Here is a 14,798-nt window from a genome sequence, read left to right as displayed (position 1 = left end):
GATAAATTTTTTCTTTTCTCTTGGGTAGATACCTAGGAGTAGAGTTGCTGGGTGAAATGGTAATTCTACATTTAACTTGTTTATGAACCACCAAACTTTTTAAACAGTGGTTGAACCACTTTACATTCCCACAAGCAATATATGAGGGTTCCCATTGAACATCTTCACCAGGACTTGATATTTTCTGTTTTTACTATAGCTATCCTTGTGGATGTAAAGTGATATCTCATTGTGGTTTTGATTTGCATTTTCCTGAAGACTACACTCTTGCTGCTTTCAAGATTCTGTCTTCAGTTTTAACAGTTTGTCTTGTGATCTCTTTGAGTTTATCCTGTTTGGATTTATTGAGCATCTTGGATGTGTAGATTTGAGTGTTTTAACAAATCTGAGAAGTTTTCAGCCATTATTTCTTCAAGTATTGTCTGCCTCTTTCTTTCTCTCCTGTTCTTCTGGTCCTCTCTTTTTGTGAATATTGGTGTGCTTCATTGTGCTCCACATGTCTCTTAAGTTCTACTTTTTCCTTCATTCTTTTCCCTTTTTGCTTCTTCAATTGGACAATTTCAATTGACCTAGCTTCAAGTTCACTGGCTTTCTATTGCCTGATCATAACTACTATTGGAAGCCTCTAGTGATTTTTTTTCATTTCAGTTATCTTACTTTTCAGCTCCAAATTTGTATGCTTCCTTTTTATGGTTTCTTCACGGATATCCTCTATTTGTTGAGACATTTTCCTACTGGATTCCTTTAGCTCTTTGAGCATATATGAGACAGTTGATTTAAAGTCCAAAGTTTGTACTCCCTCAGGGATGGTTTATGTTCATTTCTTCTGTGAATGAGCCATACTTTCTTTGCATAATTCCTAGTTTTTGTTGAAAACTGGACATTTGAATATTATAATAGGGTAACTTTGGAAATCAGATTCTTCATGCTTCGGGGTTTGTTTTTGTTCCTTGCTGTGGGCTGTAGCAATTTATTTAGTGACTTTTCTAAACTATTCTTTTGTAAAGTCTCAATTCTTTGACTTACGTAGCCTCTAAAGACTATTTTATTGCTTGTGTTCAGCTAGTGTGTTGACAGATTTCCTTGAATACTAGTAGCCAAAAAATAAATACATAAAACAAGAATTAAAAGAAAAAAAAGGAAAAATAAAATCCTCCCAATCTTTGTAGGTTGGCTGTGTTGGAGCACTCCTTTAAGTGCTTAGCTAGGTCATTTAAAATCTGCTTAGCCTTCACTTCCTGCTTGTGCTGAGCCTAGAGTTCAGCCAGCAGTGAACACTTAGGTCTTCTCAGGTCTTTTCTAAGCATGCAACTTGGCCTAACTGATGGCTTTCTCATTTCCCTAGTATACACTGTTGTTTTTGAGTAGCCTAATTTCCCTAGAAAATTCTGTCCCATTTTTTCTTCTCAGGCTTTAGGCACTCCTTTATTTACCTCAACTGTAATCCTTTGCCAAATGTGGCAGCAGGTTGTTCATTTGACTTACAATATTTTTGAGAAATACCTGCCATTTTTCCACCCTGAGTTCTGAGTTAGATGAAACAAAGGAAAGTGCCTTGCTTCAGTCCTTCAGGTTGGCTTAGACAGGTTTCAACAAACAACTTTCTGAGATTAACATCTCCTCTGCTCCTTCAGGACCAGGGAACAGGGTCTCACTCTGAGAACGATGGGCTTCTGCATGTCTTCAAGACCACCAGAGCTGGGAAGGGGAATGGAACAAGGGCAAGTAAAACACCAAAAAGCTTTCCTAGTTTTTAAGTTACTTTGTTCTTGATTCAACATTTGCTTCCAAGTTCAGTTCTGACAAAATTGTTTCTGAATGTTTTTGCCTCTGAGGAGGAATGGGTCCTTGAAGCTACCTACTCTGTTTTTGCTGAGGGTTATTTTTTGAGTCCTTGACATTGTATATTAAAATTTAGAGCTAATTTAAGGCTCTGGATGTTAAAATTCTCCAGATTTATTTTTGCTTCTGTCAGGCAGTTCAACCAGTTGCATTAGCATTCCTAGATAACTTTAAAACTTAGGGAATGAGATGACTTAAAGCTGGACTTCAGGCCCTGTGAGGCCCAATCTGTTTCTCATTAATCTTACACTAAATCATAGCCCCTTCGAGTGCAACTGAAAGCTGGGATGTTTACCAAGGCCCTTCTTCCTTGCTGGTACTTCTGTAGAAGTTTATTTTAGGAATTTTAATACAACTGGCTTAACTCTGTAAACATACCCATTGCCAAATAAGAAATAATGAGACAAATAAGTTAATGTAGAAACCAAATTTATTAATCATGGATTTACTGAGGGTAGCTTATTTTTTTTAGATATTATCCATAGCTTATGTTGACATCTGATTTTGCAGAGAAATTATATGATCATTTTTATTAAGATAATTAGTACTCTGCAAGGCAAACTTAGTTCCTTGAAGTAGCACATTTTCTAATTCTCCAACAGGGTTTGGTTTTACTTAGCTATCAGAATCAAATCTGAATTTATACACTTAAACTTGATGTGTGCACAAAATTTATTCTTCACATATATTCCTTCTAAGTGCTCTGGTTCTTCATGCTGAAACATCTCAACTTCCAGAAATTTGGCTGCCAGATCAAAATTGTCAGGGCCCTTCTAATAAGGGTTAAGATTTCAATAGCGAAAAATATATACACACATATTTTATTATATACAAAGAACAACAAAAAGTTTCACCAGGTAAACAAAAGAATATAAATGATAGTCATAATTAATAGCTTCATAAAGCGCTTAAACACTTTGACCTTTTGCACAAGATACAGGCTTCAAAATAGGGGCACAAAGCCATTAATCAGAACTCCAGGTAGTTCTCTCATAATAGCAATCTATATTCTGGAGAAGATGGCTTTTTATGAACTCTGTGGGGACTAATGTGTTAGGCCTCATAAAGGAATGAAATGCTTTCATATTTAGGGGGAAACAAATTAAAATATTGAAGGAAGGGATACTTCTAGGGTTGTGTTTATTATTGACAGTAATTTTAGAGATAACCACAGAAAAGTGTAAAAGATTTCTAGGTAAAATTCTGGCTATCTCATAATAATAATGGAAACCATTTTGTAGCTCTACAAATGGTTTGGTGACAAAAAAAAGGGAGAAAGTTTGCTGAGAAGGCAGAATGAAACAGTCTAGGGAAGGAGGTAAGCAAATATAAACATAATTCAATCATACCAAGAAAATAAAGGATATGGTCCTTCCTGAAACCATGCGCTGGTGATATTTACCTATATAAGTTCAAGCCTAAAAGAACACTGCAGCTTCTATATATCTGCTATTTAGTAATATACTAGAAAAATATTTTTCATTTGTTATGAAAGAGCTATTTTATATCAAAAGCTAGAAATACATATTTACTCAATGCAAATGCCAAATGAAACCCAACTTAATATACAGTAAACTACAGCAATGACAGAAAAAATGGGTAGATAATAAATTCAACTAAATTTACAGTACTGCCTTGATATTTTCTACTCGTTTTTAATCTATACACAAGGCTCAAGTTCTGGGGTTACAGGTTTTATTTTTCATTTTTCTTAGAAAGTAAAATTACCAGTCCTCAAGTTAACTAAAAATTGTTCTGGGCTCGTAGAGGTAATCTGCTCTTCATAACAGATTGCTCTGTAGTTTCTTCTACTTTAGACCTCTCCAGTGGATTAATGCCTCTGTTTTCTTTATCTTTTCCATGTGATTTTTTATGCTGTGGATTTAAGGGGGAAAATTAAGTCAATATAAAGTAACATCTGATACATATTAATCATATTCTATTTTCAAAGTTCTCTGGTTTATAGGCAAGAAATTAGATGTGGAAAACTTTAGAAAACACTCAGCACAAATTTGAGCCAACAATTTGGCAAGTAGAAATGAATGCCTTCTTCATTTTATCACCAAGAGGGGGGTGAAAGAAATATTAATTTTCTGTATGATTTTCCAAGGAATAATTACAGATTTTACTGTAGGGCAATGGTTCTCAGTAGGGGGATTTTGCATCCCAGGGGACATTTGGTACTGTCTGGAGACATTTTTGGTTGTTAAAACGAGGGGGTTGCTACTGGCTTCTAGTGGACAAAAGCCAGGGAAGCTGCTAAACATAATACATAGGACAGGTCACCACAACAAAGAATTATCCAGCTCAAAATGTCAATAGTGTGGCTGCTAGAAATCTTGCTCTAGGGAAACAAAGATTTGTTATTGTACAAAAATGGCAATTCTGGGGCTTCCCTGGTGGCGCAGTGGTTGAGAGTCCGCCTGCCGATGCAGGGGACGCGGGTTCGTGCCCCGGTCTGGGAGGATCCCACATGCCGCGGAGCGGCTGGGCCCGTGAGCCATGGCCGCTGAGCCTGCGCGGCCGGAGCCTGTGCTCCGCAACGGGGGAGGCCACAACAGTGAGAGGCCCGCGTACCACAAAAAAAAAAAAAAAAAAAGGCAATTCTGGGAATTCTCTGGTGGTCCAGTGGTTAGGAGTCCGTGCTTTCACTGTTGAGGGCCTGGGTTCAATCCCTGGTCAGGGAACTAAGATCCTACAAGAGGTGCAGTGTGGGTGAAAAATAAACAAATAAAAGGCAATTCTATTTAAAGCACAGAATCTGATATACAGGCTACCTCAAGGCACTTTTTATTTAAGTTGTATCTTATCTTTTAAAAAACTTATTTCATATTTCTCATTTGGAAATATTTCATTGGAATCCTTGTACTTGCCCTTAGAGAGGCTTTAAGTAACTGACGACTTTCATTGCAGACCCACTCATCAATTCTTAGACAAATCATAAACAAACTTTAAAGTTTTTAACCCAGAAAATTTCCCCATATCAGACTGCTATCAGAGTAAAAATAATTTCTGGACTTCAGCTAAAGGTCTAAAATCCAATCCCAAGTCTTTTCTGGTACTATAGGAACTTCTTGGCCATAGATGAACCACTAAGCCTGGCCTTCAAAATATCATAAACTTTAATAATGAAAGGATTTCCAAACAGGGATTAAGTAGTCACTAAGGTTCTCTTCTCTTAACTTTCCCCCTTTTCTTAACCTTATAAGATAGAAGAGAGGGTCGATAAATAGAAAGAAATATATCTAGAGTTTTCTAATAGTAAAGAATGAAGCAAAAGGTAGGAAGACTTTGGAGATAAAACTGCCTTGATGCAGACAGAGAGGAATTTAATAAAATCTGAGCTAGAAGTTTTAACAGCTTAAATCAGGGATGGAGAATCTTTAGATCTTGGTGGAAAGACCTGCAGGTCTATTAAAGACAGGTACAAGCATATACATATCAGAAGCAGCACTTCAACTATAAAATGTAGACATCAATGTCCTACGTAAGTAAGGAAATCCTTACCTCACAGACTGTCTAGGCTCATGACTTCAAATTAGAGGGAAAGATGTAGACAGTTTACAGTGCCATACTCCCAACAGTGATGAAAAGGTGATAGGAGAGGGCATGGGATCTAAACACACAAGATCAAGGCAGGAGGCTACGTGGGGGAATAGTGAATAGGAGAAAAGCCTGAAGTTGGAGAATCAGTCATTTAACAGAGAGGCATTTGGTCTCTCAATCTTTTAAACTTCTTAGTCTTCGAAGTCTGATCATAGACAGAGACAGGCTCCAGGACTTCCATGTCAAAGGTGGAGGGAAGAGAGAAACGACTGTTTTTAGTATCATTCTGAGTATGTTGGAAGCAGAAAAGGGATAAATATAACAGCAGAATATTACCAGCTAAGGATGGGATTAAGTCATATTTTGCCTTTATTTATCCTACCAAAAACCCCTAATCGATTATCATACTGGTGTAAATAATTTAAATCAGAAAGCTAAGTTAACAAGCCATCCCAAAGGAATGAGTAAAATATTTTTTCTATTCCACCCACCAAGAGTAATGCCTTTATATTGAATAGCAAATGACTGACTTACATCAGATGTGGAAGGGTTATCTGATAGGGTATAATCAGGTACCTGGAAAAATGGAACCCCACCACTTGATGAACAATCCAAACTAGTGTCTACAGATGGCTCTTGACTTAGAGGTTCTTCAACAGTGTGCACCAGAACCGCCTTTTCTTCATCCAAGTCCTAAAATAAGAAGTTGATAAGTGATTAAGTCCCAGGGCTTAAAAACCTTCACACAATTAAAGGCAGTTTTCTTCTTTGAAAATAACACAATGTCCACTACATAAAAGTTAAACCTCAACAAAATCAGTAGGAAGTCTACAAAGAAATGAAAATAATTCCTATTATGTTTTCATATAGAGAAGTACCTATAGTAAAATGTTAAATATGGTAATCTCAGAATAAAGAGATTACAGTTTATTTTTTATCTTTGTTACTTTCCAATTTCCCAACTTTTCTATAATTACTATAGTTAAGGGCACAGATTGTGGAGCTAGGTTCTAATTCCAGCTCCATCCTTGTGACTTAGGACAAGGTAATTCTTAGTTTCCTCACCTGTTAAAATGGGGATAGTACTAGCATTCACCTTATAGAGTTATTGAGACAATTAACTGAGTAAATATATATGTAAAGTGTTTAGAACAGTGTCGGGCACATAATAAGCATAACATAAACATTGTCTATTATAATTATCTATAAGTCTAATCATAAAAAATGGCCCAATTAAAAGAAACAGGCTTAGCAGTCAACTATCCTTAATGAGACAGGGTAGGACTGAAGAGCAAAGAATAAAATTCTTCTCGTGAAGATGATGACACCAAGAGTTTATGGGAGGGACTTCCCTGGTGGTGCAGTGGATAAGACTCCACGCTCCCAATGCAGGGGGGCCGGGTTCGACTCCTAGTCAGGGAACTAGATCCCACATGCATGCCGCAACTAAGGAAGCTGCCTGAAGCAGCTAAGACCTGGCACAGCCTAAATATATAAATAAATAAATAAATTTTTTTTTTTTTTTTTTTTAAAGAGTTCATGGGAGAGTTCTAAAGTTATGATGCCTAAAATAAATTTTACCTGACTGGTCTCTTCTTTGTTGTTTTCTGAACAGTTTAGCATTATTAACAGCTCAGGCTGTTTCCTTTTCAACTGATCAAGGAGCTGTTCACGTGGCTGGGTTCTCACCAGTGTTGATGGGTATAAATAATTTTTCCTCTGTGGTGTCGTACCTTTAGTGGACATAATATAAGTGGTAAAAATTGAAGTGTGGGATATGAGTAAGGTATTTTTTTTAATGCTAGATCTTATACCTCCCAATAAATCTTTGTCTTCCAAAAATAGAACCATTGCCACATATGAGAATCAGTCTTGCTGTCAGGCATATGTTGCTTAAAATATTTCCTAACTTGACAACTGATCTTAAATAGACTCAACCATTTTCAAGATTCCACCTACACCAAAACATGAAATTTTCCATCTCTGAGCATGTATAGAAGATGTATTGTAGGCTCTAAAAGTATTCAGTGTTCTGAGGAATGGCAGCATGATCAGTTTGACAGGGATAATCATTTCACTAAATTTGGTGGTAGCTAAATATTAACCAGTTACATTTCTTTATAATAACTCATGCTCTCATAATTTACACAGGCACTTGCCTTTTCACTTAATGTTTATATTCCTAATTTCATTGAAAAGTGGACAATAAATATCAAGAGTCTTGGGGAAAAAATAAATTGACATCCTGTAGTGCCATCCTCTTTTATAATTGTTAAAAATAAAAAATAAAAAAATAAAGCTTTTAAGTGTAATTTACACACCACAAAATTCACTCAGTGATTTTTACTAAACTTACAGGGTGTGCAACCCCTACCACAATCTAATGAATAACTCAATTACTCATCCTGTGTGAAACAGTTTGTTATACCTTCTTTCATGAAGGCATCCCTGAATCATTATAGCCTACACTGATCCTTGCCATCTCTGACCTCCCAAAACGGTAATTCCTAAATGCCAATCTAACAGTCATGACAAAATGAGAGGTACACATAAGAAAATGTGCAATGTGGTAAGCTCTGCATTAAACTAGATTTATTTAATTACATTCCTCCACTATTTTTGGTATTAAAATGTCCTTTTATAAACAGTGCTAGATAGATGGTTGGTTTTCTTTTTATTTGCTTTTAAAATGTGCTCTCTTAACCAAAACCAGTTCCCTGAATGTTTGTAAACTTTTACTGAATTATGATGCCCAAGCGTCTGGAAGTATATGTCATGTGCATCATTTAATGCTTGATCAAAGCTATTTTGGGGTTCTAATTTTTCCATATTTGAGTTGATCAGAGTGAGATGGCAAATTCCTATCAGGTAATGGCAGGACCTAGTTTTTCTGAACATCTAGCACTATATACAGTTGAATTCAACTTCAAAAAATTTAACAATTCCATTTCCCTTTTAAAGTACCTGTTGGGATATCCAGTTTCAGATCCTGTTGCAGAAAGCAATTAAGCTTAGTCAAACCAATTTTTACGGTTTTATTAAGTTCTTGACTTTGTGTCATTAATTCTTCTTCATCAATAGTTATCTGACCAAGAAGAATGTTATGCTGGTTCTCATTAGCTGCTTTATGTCCAATTAATTTTTCAGTAATCTCTGAACTTGAAGCCTCACAACCTTGTTGTACAACCTGTAAGTGATGCAAATGAGACTTCATTATTAAAATCAAAGTTGTCGGTGCTCTATGCAATATTTAACTTCTCCTTACCTTGAAATTTTCCATAATAAATGTTTTAGAAACCGCAAAAGTAGAAATAATAATAATAACCCCCTTATATTCACTCCCCAGCCTCAACATTTATTACTACATGGTATATAGATCAAACAAGATTGGCCACTTACTCCTGCTCTCCACCAGGATTATTTTGAAGCAAATCCTATATCATTTCATCCATTTACTTCAGCATACTTCTCTAAGAGTTAAGAGCTTCTTAAGAAGACTCTCACTTCTAAAAAATTTAACATTGATTTCTTTATATCAAATGTCTAGTCAGTGTTCAAATTTCACCAATTGTCTGTTTTTCAGACTTGTTTGAATCAGAATTCATCATTATATTTGGTTGATATGTCTTAATTGACTATATAATTTATCATCCAAACTGAGATAGTCTCAGAGTAAAAAGGGCCATTAATAATAATAACCCCAGTGCAATAGATATAAACAAGGACTATCCCAGGAAAACCAGGGCTTAAGGCCCCCTAGTCTTAACTCTCTCTTGATATAAGTTATCCTTCCTCATACTTTTCTCCTTGAAAAAAATTTTCATTGAAGAAACCAGGTCTTTGTGCTCTAGTGAATATCTCAATTTCTGGATTTTGTCGATTGCACCTCTAACTGTTATTTTCACATGTTCATCTGTCCTCTGTATTTTCTACAAATTAGTTAGATCTAAAGGGTTGATCTTAATAAGGTTTTAACTTTGGGGCAAGAATATTTCATAGGTGGTACTGAAAGCACATAATGCCTGGTCGTGTCTCTCACATTAGGATTAATCAGTGTGGGGAACTCCCTGGTGGTCCAGTGGTTATAGGCCTCCACGCATTCACTACCGAGGCCCTGGGTTCAGTCCCTGGTCGGGGAACTAAAATCCCACAAGCCATGTGGCACAGCCAAAAAAGAAGATTAATCCGTGTGTTAGAGTGTGGTCACTCTCTTAATTATAAACATCTCCTTCAGCTTTTGATCAAATGGTGTAAGCAGTCATTAATGTCCACAGGGATTATTTCACTAAGGGCTGCAAAATTGTGATATCCTAATTCTGTCATTTCTTCTGCATTTTATTAGCTGGGATTCTTCTTTGAAATAGTTTTCTTCATCCATTACCCTGCTGAACCAAGATAGAGTTCTTTCAGGAAAGACAGGTGGATGCTCAATTGTTTCTCTTTATTTACCACTTCTCAGAATCATTTCTTGCTTCCCTAGCGTGATACAAAGGAGACTAATTAAATTTTTATGAATTCATCAATTTTAACTTATTTGACGTATCTTAATCTATTGTAGCAATTACTCTTTTTGATGCTCAAATTGTACCACCTTTAAACAGGGGAGTGTCATCAAGTTGGCTCCTAAGTCTTTCTGACACAGCCCCACTAATCTTTAACAGCTTCCTTACTTTCTGGTATGACAAGATCTGTAGGTTCATCTGGTACACATCCTGCTCCAAACCTGAAATTACCTATTTCTCCACTAGTCATGGTTCCTTTTAGTGAAAATAGCTTATATAGCTTAAAATACTTAAGTTCTTTTACCTAACTCCTGAGAATATTAGTAAAATCCTTTTATTGCACAGAAGAAAAACCAAGCCACAAAGGGTTCATGCAAGTGTTAAGTTTAAGCAAACCCACAAATCTATCAGATATCTTCTGAGTAACCAGAACAATATCCTAAATAATTAAAGCAATAACAGGTTTGAATGTACCTGGAGAAAAGTAAAAAGCATACATAAGTGAAAAGTATTATATATCAAAAGATGGGGTGCTCTTAACTGAAGGAACTAACAAGTCAAAAACCACAGATATAGGACAGATCAGATAAATGTTAAATAATTTGAAGATCTAGGAAACACGTGAAACAAGATCATATATAAGCATACCAACTGTTACACTTAAAATTTTAAGTCATTAATTATATTTTAAGGGCTTCCCTGGTGGTGCAGTGGTTAAGAATCCGCCTGCCAATGCAAGGGGACACGGGTTTGAGCCCTGGGCTGGGAAGATCCCACGTCGTGGAGCAACTAAGCCCTTGCGCCACAACTACTGAGCCTGCGCTCTAGAGCCCGCGAGCCACAACTACTGAAGCCTGCGCTCCGCAACAAGAGACGCCACCACAATGAGAAGCCTGCGCACTGCAACAAAGAGTAGCCCCCGCTTGCCGCAACTAGAGAAAGCCTGCGCGCAGCATCGAAGACCCAATGCAGCCAAAAAAAAAAAAAAAAATTATACTTTAAAATATCATGTGTTTTGAAACCAATTCTTAGCCAAGAATATTTAATTTGCTGATTATCACTGTTCTCCCCAAAGGAGGTTCCAGTTATAAAGTTATTACCTTCAATAAATTCTGAAGTTCCTCTTCCCTTTTATTTAAGCAAGATACCCACTGTTCAGAAAAACAAAGTGTGCTTGTGTTCAGAGCCTCACATCTCTGTTCAGTCTCTTGAGATATTATTTCAAGGTTGCTACTGAGTTTATCACAGTGTTTCTCAGACTCTTCAACCAGTTTTGTACCTTCCTGGTTAAAATGTCTGAGTTCCGCTGACAAGTCTTCAAAATTAGCACCAAATTTTTCACTGTGAGAAGTTGTTTTGCTGATTATATCTTTAGATTTCCTATAGGAAAAGAGAATAACACTGTTAACTTGAAAAACTAAGACTCAAAGGATACATAACTTGCCCAAGATCACACAGCTCAAAAATGGCACATTCAAACCTAAGCAGTCTAATTCCAGAGCCCAAGCCCTTAATTGTCTTTTCATAGCAGACTGACATCACATCTATGACTAAATGACCTTTGAAAATCTCTCTTTTCTTATAAAACCTTTTCCAGATATGACACTTTACTTTGTACCTCTTAGAATATTAACTATATGGTTATTAAAATGAACTCTGCCCATGTGTTTTACTCCTCCTACTAAATTATGTTACTTAAGGATACCTCCTACAGCCTCTAGCCTCTAGTTTAGTCCCTAAACTGTCCACAATCAGTTAGTTATTCTGTTCTTACGCAGTTTTGCCTTGCCTATAATACAAAATAAATCATAAAAATTATAAACATTATAAAACAAAGTCAACTCTAAAGCTATCTAATAATTAAAAGAAAATTATATTGGGGTGAGACAAACCATACATATAGCACACATAGTACAATGTAACATAACCATGATATAAAACTAATATCAAAATGTACATTTAAAATTCATTGATGTTTTCCTTCTCTCAGTAAAGTTCCCTATAATAGCATTCAAAGTCATCTCACAGGAGTAGAGTTAAACTTTGGGGAATGAAGGTTACCCTCTACTACCACTAGATGGTACACCATGTGAGCAAATCACGTGAGGAAGCAAATGTGCTGAAAACTGAAGTTCAACTACAAATTAAGTGAAAATAATTGAAAAAGGAAAAGAAAATTAAGTGGTAAGCTTGGAGGCTATCAACACAAATATATCCCCTCAAGGAATCAAAACCCACTCGGAATAAAAAGTGGGGAAACACTTTCTAGATTCAGAATCTAGAAAGAAGAATTCAGAGTGGAAACATGATATAATGAATAGGACCAACAACAGGACTGAAAAACAGATGATAGGAGTTAGGTAGTAGGATAGGTGATAGCCAGAATTCTAGAGCAGAATCATTCAGTAGAAATATAATGTGAGCCACATAAGTAATTTAAAAATTTCTAGAAGCCATACTGAAAAAGAAAATAGATAATCAGAGTAACAATGTATTGGGTAAATATAGCATATATAGAAGTAAAATACATGAAAACAATGCATAAGAGACAGGAAGGAGGAATTGGGAATATACTGTTAAGGTCCTTTCATTACACATGAAACAGCAAATTATTTGAAGGTGGATTAAAATTATTTTAAAATATATATTATTAATCCTAGAAAAAACAGTTTTAAAAAGTAATTCTAAAAGTATAAATGATAAGTCAATGGGAGAGACAAAATGAAAACATAAAAATGCTCAACTTAAATTAGGAAAGGAAAAAAGGAAACAAAGCACAAACGATGCAACAAACAGAAAACAAAATGGTAGACTTTAACCCAACTATATCAACACTTTAAATGAGAATGGTCTAAACACACCAGATAAAAGCCATACATCGTGAAATTTGATAAAAGACCAAGACCCAATTATATGTTGTCTACAAGAAATCCACTTTAAATATAAAGACTTAGGCCAAGGGACTTCCCTGGTGGCACAGTGGTTAAGAACCTGCCTGCCAATGCAGGAGACATGGGTTTGAGCCCTGGTCTGGGAAGATCCCACATGCCGCAGAGCAACTAAGCCCATGCACCATAACTACTGAGCCTGTGCTCTAGAGCCCGCGAGCCAAAACTACTGAAGACCTTGCACCTAGAGCCCCTGCTCCGCAACAAGAGAAGCCACCACAATGAGAAGCCCTCGCTTACCGCAACTAGAGAAAGCCTGTGTGCAGCAACAAAGACGCAACACAGCCAAAAATAAATTAAAAACAAAAAAAAAGACTTATGCCAAAAGTAAAGGAATGGAGAAAGCTATGTTATGCAAATAGCAATCAAGGGAAAACTGAAGTCTTTGTATTAATTTCAGACAAAGTAGACTTCAGAATAAGGAAAATTATCAAGGGTAAAAAGGGACATTACATAATGATAAAAGGGTCAATTATCAGAGATGTATCAACCCTAATGTGTATACATCTAACAACAGAGCAACACTTATATGAGGCAAAAACTGACAGAATTGAGAAGAGAAATAGAGAAATCTACAATTGTACCTGGAGATCTCAACACCCCTCTATTAGTAATTGATAGAATAAGTAAACAGAAACTCAGTAAGGAAACAGGTGACCTGAACAGCACTACCAATTAACCTGACCTAACTGATGTGTTTAGAACACTTCATCCATCAAAAGCAGAATACATATTTTTCACATATGCATAGCATAGGAACGAAGCATGCCAGAATAAAACTGCTAATGTTCTGAAAATTAAATTGTTATTGGAATCACAGCTCAAAAAAGTGGCCCAGGACCTGCCTACTTAAAAAAGAAGACATAAATAGGATTCTGAACCTCTTAACATAATAGTCAAAATGTTCAAGATACAATTAAAAACCACTCTGGAAAATCACAACTTGAATGAATAAAGATAACAGGTACCAACACTGAGATAATTCAAATGCTCGAACAATTTGGCAAGGATTTTAAGTAGCCATCATAAAAATGTTTCAATGAGCAACTAAAACACATCTAAAGGGGAGGAACCAAGATGGTGGAGTAGAAGGACGTGCTCTCACTCCCTCTTGTGAGAACACCAGAATCACAGCTAGCTGCTGGACAATCATTGACAGGAAGACACTGGAACTCACCAAAAAAGATACCCCACATCCAAAGACAAAGGAGAAGCCACAATGAGACGGTAGGAGAGGTGCAATCACAGTAAAATCAAATCCCATAACTGCTGGGTGGGTGACTCGCAGACTGGAGAACACTTATACCACAGAAGTCCACCCACTGGAATGAAGGTTGTGAGCCCCACATCAGGCTTCCCAACCTGGGGATCTGGCAACGGGAGGAGGAATTCCTGGAGAATCAGACTTTGAAGACTAGTGGGATTTGATTGTAGGACTTCGACAGGACTGGGGGAAACAGAGACTCCACTCTTCCAGGGCACACACAAAGTAGTATGCGCATCGGGACCCAGGGGAAGGAGCAGTGACTCGAGCGGAGACTGAACCAGACCTACCTGCTAGTGTTGGAGGGTCTCCTGCAGAGGCAGGGAGTGGTTGTGGCTCACCGTGGGGACAAGGACACTAGCAGTAGAAGTTCTGGGAAGCACTCCTTGGCATGAGCCCTCCCAGAGTCTGTCATTAGCCCCACCAAAGAGCCCAGATAGGCTCCAGTGTTGGGTTGCCTCAGGCCAACCAACAGGGAGGGAACCCAGCACCACCCATCAGCAAACAAGCAGATTAAAGTTTTACTGAGCTCTGCCCACCAGAGCAACAGTCAGCTCTACCCATCACCAGTCCCTCCCATCAGGAAACTTGCACAAGTCTCTTAGATAGCCTCATCCACCAGAGGGCAGACAGCAGAAGCAAGAAGAACTACAATCCTCCAGCCTGTGGAACAAAAACCACATTCACAGAAACATA

At 37.1% G+C, this 14,798-nt stretch overlaps 1 protein-coding gene across 2 annotated transcripts in view; it reads right to left on the bottom strand.

Annotated features, from left to right (window-relative positions):
• Window positions 1-2,305: 2,305 nt before the first annotated feature.
• KIF11 (kinesin family member 11) overlaps window positions 2,306-14,798 on the bottom strand; it is a 56,254-nt gene continuing 43,761 nt past the window's right edge. Inside the window, exons 18-22 of one of the 2 annotated variants that reach the window (XM_055081060.1) lie at window positions 10,991-11,270; window positions 8,353-8,575; window positions 6,970-7,121; window positions 5,923-6,081; window positions 2,306-3,717 (exon numbers count right to left, since the gene is read on the bottom strand). In XM_055081060.1, coding sequence (XP_054937035.1) covers window positions 3,586-3,717; window positions 5,923-6,081; window positions 6,970-7,121; window positions 8,353-8,575; window positions 10,991-11,270 — 946 coding nt within the window. In that variant the 3' untranslated portion in view covers window positions 2,306-3,585. The remainder of the gene's footprint in view (window positions 3,718-5,922; window positions 6,082-6,969; window positions 7,122-8,352; window positions 8,576-10,990; window positions 11,271-14,798) is intronic. The other variant, XM_024121374.3, reaches the window with a different exon arrangement.

Source organism: Physeter macrocephalus, chromosome 20, assembly GCF_002837175.3.
Source record: "Physeter macrocephalus isolate SW-GA chromosome 20, ASM283717v5, whole genome shotgun sequence".
Taxonomy (NCBI): Eukaryota; Metazoa; Chordata; class Mammalia; order Artiodactyla; family Physeteridae; genus Physeter; species Physeter macrocephalus.
This window is presented reverse-complemented; position numbering and strand designations above follow the sequence as displayed.